Raw genomic sequence first — 12,185 nt, forward strand, 5'->3', positions numbered from 1 at the left:
CACAACCACATATACAATCTCTAAACTGAGATATTTTAAAGGGAGATTCTGTGCTATAATCTCTCCCCTTCCCCTCCAAAGAGTATAGTACAGAAACTGTTACATACTGCTAGTCAAGTGGTAACTGAACTAATTAAATTTAGTCCATAATAGAGGGATGTGTGCCACTGTGGTATCTGATACGTAAACATCAACAGCTGACAGTCAATTAAATAATCAGACAGAACCAAAATTCCTCAGCAAATATTTTTCTATGCCTTTACTACACAGCCCTGAATCTCAACTTAAAACAAGAAAGGGTTCTATCCCAGTTTAAGAGAAAAGACAAAGATCAGTAGTTAAAGTCATGGACTTAAAAACAATAAATAAATGGCAGAATTGAAACCTATACAAATATCAAGAATATATTAGGGGATTCAGTTAGTGTGGGGAAGTGCTCACGTTTGCAAATGTAACACTGACCATGGCCCAGAAAATGAAAAGTAAATTCCCACCTGAGAAGCACTACTTTGTAAAGAAAAGTGTAGATGGCAGATAGAGAAGGAGAAAAAGGGTTGTCCCCTTTTTCCCCACATAATACTTGAATGTCAACCATCACTACTTGGGATACCCTGATGAAGAAGGTTCTAGTTTGGTTTTGTTGTTGTTGTTTGGTATCAGTTTTTAATTTAGATGAAGAAATAAAACAAGAAGCATGAGCATACCTTTCTTAGAGGCTGTACAATCAAGAATGCAAACATTTCTTTCAATCACTGGATGAGAGGCAAGTCTTTCTATCTATATGTATTTCTTTGAAGACAATACACTAAAACTAAGTCAACTACTTGACAGGAATATTTAAGGAAACAGGACTCCAGACTGTTTCTCAAAATGGCACACCAAAATCAACTGAATCAGAATCATCAGGTGCTTGTTACAAAAAACTCAAAATAGATATTTCTAGGTACCATTCATGTTAGTGAGTTAGAATTTGAAGAAATGGATGTTAATATCTATGTCGAATGCAAATGACTTTACAAATGAAATGATTAAATATTTATAATAATTCTTAAGTGACCGCACAGATACTTATACTCACCGAAATATGATGAGCATACATTGGCCTGGACAGAAAAAATGCTGCGTCATGGGGTGTATGAAACTCATTACAGAGCACATCAATTGAAGGGACTCGCTTTATATAATCTTCTGTGCTTAGATTGGATGCTAAAAACCCACCAAATTGTACCAGAGTATCATGACACTAAAATTAAAAATAAGACAAAAACCACAAATATGAAACTTTTCGATAAAACCAATATTTTCTACAAAACCAATATTTTCCAAAATAAGATATCAGTTTATTAGTATTTTATTAGCAATTAAGAATACAAATTTTACAACTTCAAAGAACTTTAGAGATGATCTAGACAAATCATATCATATTACAAAAATACAAGAGTGAACACACTCTAAGAATGATTAATATAAATTTTAATAGCCAACCAAGTCTCAAGTTCAAAATTTAGTTATCAAAATCACCCAAAAAACTGTTTACAAGAACATTATGGGCTACAAGTGAATCTGCACAAAAACCAGGTATGCGGGACTTGTGACTGAAAACTCCCAGGTTCAACAGAACCTCAACCAAAGTAAATCTATCCCTGGACCACACAGCGGCAAACACTACTCATACTCCAAGAGTAGCGCACCACATTTGATGGGGCTTAAGGTAGAAGGCAACCAATCTTACAGGGAAATACATTTTTATTTTTAAAAGCACATAACAACATATTAGTATTCTCTTATAGAAAGGCTTAATGGTCCCTGAGTGAAATACAAAAATCTCCACACACTCTCCTCTCAGGAAAGTTTTTGGGAGCATTTTCAGTGGTTTATTTATAACAAACAATACAAAATAAATATTTCAGTTCTGCTTTGGGGCAGTTTGGGGTTCGGGATAGAAACATCCGAAATATGGTGGTGGGAAAGTGTAATGGTGGTGGGATAGGTATTTGAATATTAAATGTAATCAGATATTGTGAACTACTTTATAAAAATAAAATAAAAATTTTAAAAAAGAACATTATGGGCCAGAGAAATAGTACACCAGGTATGGTGCTTGCCTGGCAACCCATGGCTCCCTGTAAGAGTAGCCCCCAAATGTCACTGTTTGTGGCCATAAGAACAAATAAAATAAGGAATACCAACATAAACACAAAAGTTAATCAATGATGTGGTTCAGTGCAAGAGCACATCATGCCAGGTGTGTACACACACACACACACACACACACACAATTACATTAACTTGCCTGATCATAGAGCTTTCCCACAAGTTTCAAATGTTTCTCACCACCTTCCTGAAAGATTACCCCATTTCTCTGCTGAGCCATAAGTAAACAAAGAGGAAGAGCAAGATCATGGTCCAATAATGCATCCTTTAATCGCTGAGAGGATTTTTTAGTGTTTCTGATCTGGCCAAAATAACCACCCTAAAAAGAACAGACATAAATTTACCAGTGTATACCAGATAACATGTGCCACCTGACTTGAGAAAGAAAAGCTCAGTTATGATCCTGAAGATGGAATCACATCTGTATCTCATACTCTATATTCCATTTCCTCCTTCTCAAATTTAAATGACAATATGACTATAATCACTGATTTACAAAAAACTGTTAAAAGTTTAGCTTCTGTATATTTTCCATTTTAAACCTTGAAGTTACTTACTAGCACTGTCCTCCCATTGTTCATCGATTTGCTCGAGCAGGCCCAGTAACGTCTCCATCGTGAGACTTGTTGTTACTGTGTTGGCTTATCAAATATGTCATGGGTAGCTTGACACGCTTTGCTGTGCGGGCCAAGATACTCTCGGGTGCTTGCCGGGCTCTCCAAGAGGGGCTGAGAAATCGAACTCAGGTTGGCCGTGTGGGCCTTGTGCAAGGCAAATGTCCTACCTGCTGTTCTATCGCTCCAGCCCTTAAACAGTATTATTCTTCATACAATACTGAACTGACTCAACAACAAAGTAATGATAGTGAGATTTATTCCAGTTAGGATATTAAGGAGAACTGCACTTTTTTTTAATCAATGAACCAACGTGAGGTACAATTACAGATTTACAAACTTCCATGCTTGCATTTCAGTCATATAGTAGTTGAGTATCCATCCCTCCACCAGTGTCCATTTTCCACCACCAGTGGTTCCAGCATCCCTCCCACCAGCCCCACCCCGTTCCCCTTCCCCCACGCCCCCCTGTGGCAGGACATACCCTTTTGCTCTATCTCTCCTTTTGAGTGTTGTAGTTTGCAATAGAGGTATTAAGTCGCCATCACGTTCGGTCTGTATTCTGCTTTCAGGGTGCGTCTCCCATCCACCAGTGGATCCCCCTAGCACCATTTACTTGGTGATCCCTTTTCTAACTGAGCTGCCTTTTCCCCCAGTATGTGAGGCCAGCTTCTAAGCTGTGGAGTAATCCTCCCAGTACTTATCTTTAATAATCTTGGGTGTTAGTCTCCCATTCTGTTACTTTATATTCCACAAATGAGTGCAAGTTTTCTATGTTAGTCCCTCTCTGACTCACTTCACTTAACATGATACTTTCCATGTTGATCCACCTATACACAAATTTCATGACTTCATCTTTTCTAACAGCTGTATAGTATTCCACTGTGTTGATATACCAGAATTTCTTTAGCCAGTCATCTGTTCTCAGGCACTCAGGTTTTTTCCAGATTCTGGCTATTGTAAAGAGTGCTGCAATGAACATACAAGTGCAGATATTATTTCGACTATACTTTTTTTCCTCTCTGGGATATATTCCCAGGAGTGGTATTGCTGGGTCAAATGGGAGCTCAGTTTCTAATTTTTTTGAGAATCGTCCATATTGTTTTCCAAAACGGCTAAATCAGTTGGCATTCCCACCAGCAGTGAATAAGAGTCCCTTTCTCCCCACATCCAAGCCAGCACTGGTTGTTTTTGTTCTTTTGGATGTAGGCCAGTCTCTGTAGTGTGAGATGATATCTCATTGTTGTTTTAATCTGCATCTTCCTGATGGTTAGTGATGTAGAGCATTTTTTCATGTGCCTTTTGGCCATTCGGATTTCTTCTTTGAGAAAGTTTCTGTTCACTTCCTCACCCATTTTCTGATGGGGTTTGATGTTTTCTTTTTGTAGAGTTAAACCAGTGCCTTGTAAATCCTTGATATCAACCCCTTATCAGATGGTATTGGGTGAATACCCTTTCCCATTCATTTGATTGTCTTTGAATTCTGTTCACTGAGTCTTCTGAGGTACAGAAGCTTCTCAGTTTGAGGTAGTCCCATCTGTTTATCTCTGATTCCACTTGGTTGGCCCTTGGAGTGTCCTCTTTAAAGATACCTTTAGCCTCAATGTCGCATGAAGGAAATGGGCAGAGGAACCCAGGTATGCAGGACCCGGGGCTGAGATCTCCAAGCCTGCTCGGATCGGGACTGGGCTTCTTCCACCCAGATCCTGCATCTTCCATTAGCTAGACAGTTACACCCACCAACTGCCGTGTAATTCCACCAACAGCCAAGATCCAGAGACTATAAAACCAGGCTCCCGGAAGAGAGCAATGCAGAGAGAGTCTCCTGACCCCGCACTTGGCTGTCCTCACCGGGGCCCCTTGGAGGGGCGGGTTGAGTTTCCCTCTCACCCCAGCAGAGCCCCAGCAGCTGAAGACCTCTGGAACCCATCAACAGCCATGCTAAGACCACTCTCCACATGCTCAGACAAGCCTGACGCATGAAGGAACCAGCAGAGGAACCCAGGTGTGCGGGACCCAGGGCTGAGATCTCTAAGCCTGCTTGGATCGCAACTGGGCCTCTTCCACCCAGATTCCCCCATCTTCCAATAGCTAGACAGTTACAACCACCAACTGTCGTGTAATCCTAACAATGCCCAAGATCCAGAGACTATAAAGCCAAGCTCCCGGAAGCTTGTTGTCTAGTTGTTGTTGTCCTGACCTCTTATTGTCTAGTTTTCGCTCTAAGAGAACCCGGCAGGCTACCGAAAGTATTCTGCTCGCATATATGACAGGGAACTCCTGTAAAGGTGATTAGAGGCTGCCCCAAAAGCCTCCATCCCTCTCCAATAGCCCGACAAGCTACTGAGAGTATCCTGCCCGCACGGCAGAGCCTGGCAAGCTACCAGTAGCATACTCGATATGCCAAAAAACAGTAACAATGATGGTCCTCATTCCCCTGACCCTGAAAGAGCCCCCCAATATGCCATTGTGCTACACTAGCATGAGACAGGAATGAATGGAGATGTTACTGGCGCCTGCTCAAGCAAGTCAATGAACAACAGAATGACAGTGATACAGTGATACAGGATATCAAGGATCACAGAAGTTTTGATACTTATTCACTGTCTTTGGCACTTTGTTTCCACGTTATATAAGTTTAAAATAACCAAAATATCTCAAACTCTTAAGGGCAATTGTAAGAAGAGAGTATGGGGATTTGACATTTGGCTTCCTGTTGTCATTACATGGATTTTTAATATGAGCATGCACACATCTTTAAAAGTCAATAAACAAAAATAGTAACTCTTACTTCAGCTTTTAATTGCTCTCCACCAGTCATGGCCTCTAGTTGCTCCATTGTCATTTCCTCTGTAATTTCTATTCCTGCCATTTTCTGTACCACTTCTTTCAAAATAAGAAGGTCAAAACTGTTTAGAAAAAAAGAAGTAAGTTTACAGCTGAAAAAGTATACTATAGAATATTAATATATTGAGAAATCCCCCAATTATTTGTATGTTAATAATGGGGGAGAGAGGTGAAGTGGCTTTTAAGGAAAAACTGCAATGTAACCTATTACTACATTGAAAAATATTTAGCATATATGTTTATGCTCAGTTAAATTTTTTACTTGGAAATAATGTTAAACTTGCAGATAAAATACAAAGATAAAAACAGTACAAAGCACAATCATGTACCTTTTTTTTCAACAAACTACTAGCAAAATTTAGTTTTAATTTTTACTATTAATATTTTTAATTCCTGTACATGTTAGTTTTGCTTGTAATATCTCCTTTCCTACCCACCCCACCAACACACACAAACAAAATTTTGGAACTGTTTGAGAGTAGTGCTTTAATTTTTTGCTTGGAAATAATATGAAGCTTGCACACAGAATGCAAAGATAAAAACAGTGCAAAACACTATCATGTATCTTTTGTCTCAACAAACTACCAATAACACTTAACTCCTATTCATTTTATCATTGTGCTAGCAAGCTCTCACTTCCCCCACCCCCAACCATACACACACGTTATTTTGGAACTTCTTGAAAGTAATCATTTCTGGGATACATTTTTTCCTAAAATTCCTAAGAAAGTATTTCCTAAAAATAAACTAGTCTCATTTAAATAACATCTCATTTTTACCAATTCCAGCAAATCTAACACTACTTTCACTTCATGTTTACCATGTTTACCAAATAATGGTCTCTGTAGAGTTTTTATTTGTTTTGAAACCACACACACTGATACTAAGGGTTTACTCTTGAAGTGCTATGGGGTATTCTATGGAGCCAGGGATCAAACCGAGGCTTCAGCATGCAAAGTATGCGCATGAATTGAGATATCTCCTGCCAAGCTTTATAGTATTATTTTATTCTCAGGTACATCATTTAATTATAGAAAACTGAAAATGGAAAAAAAACACAAAGACTGCACCATGCACTGAGAGCTAGTGACATAAGGCTTAGTGAGGGGCAGGCTGCCTACCAATCATAGGTTCCTCTCTATGGAAGGGGGATTGGGCAACACCAGGCTATGCTCAGACATTACTCCTGGCTCTCATGGAGGACCCTATGTGGTGCTGGTGATCAAACTGGGGTCAGTCACATGCAAGGGAAGTGCTTATTCCCTGTACTATCTCCCCAGCCCCTACTTAGGTAATATTTGTTCAAAATATCAGATCACTTTTGGATTTTATCAGAAAAAGTTTTGGAAACAATTTCTAGTTCTTTGATTCTAGACAATCTACAGCTCTTGAAGCTAAATATACTAATTCAAGCTCTAAGCACTAAGGGTCCAGAGCAAAATAATACAATTCAGAATTTATAGAGAATTCACTATTCAAATAGTATCTAAACTGTATCTCTAACATTTAAATACCAAAAACTGTGGTCTAAAAATACTACATACACTCTCAAAAATAGACATGCTACTACCAAATGCTCAATGTAAATATCAATTACTCTCCATACTGTTATCAATAGAGTGATATATTTTGTCTTAAGAGTGATAATATGCCATATAAACCATTTATTATAAATCATGTTAATAAAAATGAATTAGTCTTTTGAAGGAATCACACATATATATTACTCATCCAAATAAATTTTTACAAAAGCATTTATCTATTAAATTATAATTATTCTCAAAATTCCAAAAAGAATTAGATGCAATGATTCTTACCCAAGCTTACAATCAAGTTTTTCAGAATGAAAACCTCAACATTTTAATATCATCAGAATTATTCTACTTATTGCAGTTCATTTACATACAATTTGCTATGAATACCTTTTGCCTGCCTTTAGCTGATTAGCCACATACTGAAGAAGACCAGCAAGATCAATAGGATATTTACGAAAAACTGCGCCACAAAAACTTGCCAGACCTGTATGAAATAAAAAAGAAATGTATAAAAAGTTTATAAAACAAAAAGCACAATATTAAAATATCATTTCTTCAACTACTTCAATTTCTTAAACCAAATTAAGTAAGAATAATTGCTAATTGCTGATGCTATTGAGTAAAGTTTTATTTGACTAAAGTTTTATAATAATAGCTTTCATTGAATATATACATGCCAAGTATTATTCGAGAACTTTGTTAATAATCTTATTAAATCTTTGCGATAATCATCTCAGGACGGTATAAACCTATGAATGAGGCAAATTTGGAACATATGTAATGTAACTTGCCCATAGATCACAGTCAGTACAAGATTGAGTAGTTATTCAAACCTATTTGGTCTAATCTCAGACCAACTGACATTAACTAAAATACAAAAAAAATATTGCATTCAACTTTGTATTAACTTTGACATTAACTTAACTTAACTTAACTTAACTTAACTTAACTGTATTAACTTTGACATTAACTTAACTTAACTTAACTTAACTTAACTTTGACATTAACTTAACTTTGACATTAACTAAAATACAAAAAAAATATTGCATTCAACTTTGTAAATGATTAACCTACCAAACACTTAGCCCTGCCAATCTAAACAAAAGATGCACATGCATTATGCTTCCCGAGCCCATGTGCTAATGCCAAGCACATGCGTGCCTGAGCACGTGTCACCTGCATCACCCCTCATGAGATGTGTACTTTCATATCTAATGCTGGGATGTGTACTGGAGCAGCTCTTCCACTCTGGAGAAGCCCATGGTCTCTTTTGAGCACTTTATTTCAGTGTCTCTTTCTCCTTCACTACGCCCTTCCTCAAAACTTCAAAATAAAATCTACTATAACCCCCCCCCCAATGCTCAATGTAAACATCAATTACTCTCCATACTATTATCAATAGAGTAATATGTTTTGTTTTAAGAGTCATAATATGCCATATAAACAATTTATTTTAAATCATGTTAATGAAAATTCTTTTGAAGGAATCATATATTATAATATATGCCCCTCAAATGTTCAAATAAAGAAAAAAACTTTTTTCATTATGCTCAAAGTTATAGACAGGCAAGAAAACTGATAAAAGTATTGTTCATTCAAGAAGCAGAAGAAAAGATGAATTTTAATGAATAGCACTTTGTTATGAGTAGGGATGAAATTCCAGTCAAGAAAAGGGATTTCTAGTAAAGTCAGATTATGACTTTGGGGTGTAAATGTTAACAGGAAAAGCTTTCTGAAAAGGGTGAAATCTCAACTGAAATCTAATAAATAACTAAAGGGAGAATGTGGTAAAGAAGATATCAAAGGCACATGAGAAGACAGTCTATAGAGGAAGTAATGTGCAGAAGAACCACTGAATATAGAAAAAACTCAGTATTCACAGAAGCTACAATATTGGGGAAGGGTGAAAGATGAAAACTTAGAGAAGGGCTTGAGGCCAAAATAACTTAAATGTATGACTAAATAAAGTTTTCTGACTCTAAAGGAAAAATAAGAGCACAACTCCAAGATTCAGCTATCAGACACAACAGATTGAAAGAAGAGGGAACTGGCTTCAAAGCCTATCATGGTAAAAAAATAATTTAAAGACTGAATTTTTTAAAAAAAAAAACCTAGTTTTAAGACAACCTGAATTCTAGTAATGCTTACCCCAAATTCTATCAGAACCAATCAGTATTTTGATATTTCCTTCTGATTTTGGAATATAAATAATACAATATAATCTTACATAGCCAAGTAGTTGGTCATTCTGTAGAACAAACTGAGTGGCTAAAAATTTTTAAGAGCTAATGAGGCTGAGGGAAAGCTGATCACCTTGCACACAAGCCAACCTGAGTGGGTTCAATCCCTCGCATCACATATGGTCCCAGATCCCTGCAAGCCTAGATCCCTGTGCTCAGAGCCAGGAATAAGCCCTGAACACAGTCCAGTGTGGGCCCTTTTAAACAAAGTAAATTCTTAAGAGGGCTTTACAAAAAACCTCTTGGAATACAAACCAGGAAAGTTACAACACATGAGGAAAAAATCTGGGACCCCAGGGACTGAACCCCAGGACCTCACATATGCAAGACGTGCTCTGGCTCTGACCCATCCATATTCCTGAGTCCCAGATGGGAATTAATCTTTGGAAAAATTTAAATACTTACTCTGAAGCCAGCTTGAGATCGTTGTATCATCATGTTTCATTCTCTCCTTTTCTGGATTAGCTAAAGCTTCAATGATACAGTCTTTTCATACATTAAGAAAAAAATTAAGGGACTACATTTCTAACAAATTCTTAAAGCAAAAATATTATGCCTTAGAAAAATATTAGCTTGACATTATAACAAATTACTAAGAAAACATTCATTGTAGTTCCTACTTTTCTTAGTCATTTTCTACCTGTTGACAGATTATAGCTGTATCAAGACGGATATAACTTATCATCTCTACATACAACACAAACATACAAATACCTGATTATCTCAATTTCAGATTAGTCAACTGATTCAACTTTCAGATTAACAAAAAAACTAGAAATAAAATAAAATGTTCAAGATTAAGATTCTATGAATTGTGGGACTGTACAGCAAGTAGTACAGCAGGTAAAGTACTTGTCTTGCAGGAGCTAACACAACTTCAGTCCAGCAAACCATAAGGTCACCCTAACCCTGCCAAGCATGATCCCTGAGCACAGAGACAGATGTGGCTCAAAATAAAACAGAAAGATTCCATTAATTGTAAAATCTGTTATTTGACTTGAAAGGATACAGGCCAAGACATCATAATTCAATGAAGTGAGATATTTCAATGAATCTACAACAGGTGTTATTAAGTTATCATACTTCTGTATTTGTGACAAGATCTGGAAATAACAAAGAATACAAATATTAACTAACCAAAAGAGAATTTCTACTGTGCCAACTGAATAATATTTCAAAAGAAATAATGCTTAAAATAAAATGATTTGCTTCCATTTTGCATTTATACAAAACCATCTCTTCTATAATTTCCCAAGGAAGTATTATTCCAAGTTCCATCTACCAATCAGAAAACTTCCTGGGCATGTAAATTTATACTGTGGCATTACAGGGGAATGTCTAATGTCAGATGTGTTTTAGAAATGTCTTTTGAAACATGTGTTACAAGTGTTATATGTGAATAAAATAAAAAAATTATGCAAATGTTTCTCACAACTAAAATCAACACATAATGCCTCTAATAATGTTATATTTTTAAATCAAATTGTAGTAAACAAATATTTTTGTTTTTAGATCACACCCAGCGATGCTCAGGATTTACTCCCACCTGTAGGCTCAGGGATCACTCCTGACAGGCTAGGGGGACGATATGGGGTGCCAGGCATGGAACCCAGGTCGGCCACATGCAAGGCAAATGCCCTACCAACTAACTATACTATCACTGTGGCCTCCAAAGTAACATTTGACTACATATTAACGTAGCACTGCTATATATGTAACTAGAAAACAAGATTACCAGTAAATGTATTGTACAGGAATTTTTGTTTTCATTGGATAAAATCTTTTTCTGAACACTACCAGTTTCAAAAATTTCAAAAATTCCACATATAGGGGCTAGAGCGATAGCACAGTGGGTAGGGCGTTTGCCTTGCACGCAGCCAACATGGCCAATACAGGTTCAATTCCCAGCATCCCATGTGGTCGCCCGAGCACCACCAGGAGTGATTCTTGAGTGCATGAGCCAGGAGTAACCCCTGAGCATCACCAGGTGTGACCCAAAAAGAAAAAAAAACAATTCCACATATAAATGTACTAATTTCAATATAACATATAACCCCTTAAGACAATATTAACCTCAAAACATACATAATCAAACAAAATGGTTGGATTGCTGTGGCTCAACTTTCCAATTTGTCTTCCAGAAGGCTTCACATTTTCCTTCGTCAGACGCCTACAAGGGAACAAAAGGGTGGCAGGTATCATCTTGAGTAATTTCCTTCATAATACTGATAGCTTTGCAACATCATTGGCAAGAAAACAGTTCATTCCCAGTAACTAAAATGAATGCATGTAAACAACCAAATTTTTCATAACAGACATTAGTGCATATCTTAGGCTATTTTAATTAGGCATTCTCACAGAGGGAATTAAATTTTTTTGTAATAATGCTTAACATTTGTAATATATATCTCCATTTTATAGTAATAGTTCAATAAGCATTAAAATCTTAATACACTACAAGTACACAAAACTTTTCTTACAATGGAATATAATTATTTTAGATTTAAAAGGGATCATTTATCAGTTTAGGGATTAAGCTATCAAATTCAGTGTAATGCAAACTAATGTCTCATGCCATCTGTCTCAGTAACTGATAGTATTAGCTTATATGTATTCATTAATAAAGTTCTGGTCTTCATATTCAAAGAAAATATTTATAATATACTGGAAATTTATATTTAGGTTTGAGAGATAGTACAGTGGGCAGGGCGCTTGCCTTGCATGTGGCCAACCCAGTTTCGATTCCCGGCAACACATACGGTCCCCTGAGCCAAGCCAGGAGTGATCCCTGAGAA

At 36.8% G+C, this 12,185-nt stretch overlaps 1 protein-coding gene across 3 annotated transcripts in view; it reads right to left on the minus strand.

The window, feature by feature from the left end:
* Positions 1–12,185, minus strand: part of THOC2 (THO complex subunit 2) — a 120,019-nt gene that overhangs the window by 36,738 nt on the left and 71,096 nt on the right. For 2 of the 3 annotated variants that reach the window (XM_056125640.1, XM_056125639.1), the window contains 8 exons: positions 12,107–12,178; positions 11,476–11,560; positions 10,400–10,493; positions 9,796–9,876; positions 7,538–7,634; positions 5,560–5,677; positions 2,294–2,473; positions 1,079–1,243 (listed from right to left, as the gene is read on the minus strand). In XM_056125640.1, coding sequence (XP_055981615.1) covers positions 1,079–1,243; positions 2,294–2,473; positions 5,560–5,677; positions 7,538–7,634; positions 9,796–9,876; positions 10,400–10,493; positions 11,476–11,560; positions 12,107–12,178 — 892 coding nt within the window. The remainder of the gene's footprint in view (positions 1–1,078; positions 1,244–2,293; positions 2,474–5,559; positions 5,678–7,537; positions 7,635–9,795; positions 9,877–10,399; positions 10,494–11,475; positions 11,561–12,106; positions 12,179–12,185) is intronic. The other variant, XM_056125641.1, reaches the window with a different exon arrangement.

This window comes from Sorex fumeus, unplaced genomic scaffold (genome assembly GCF_029834395.1).
Source record: "Sorex fumeus unplaced genomic scaffold, SorFum_2.1 ptg000058l, whole genome shotgun sequence".
Lineage (NCBI taxonomy): Eukaryota > Metazoa > Chordata > Mammalia > Eulipotyphla > Soricidae > Sorex > Sorex fumeus.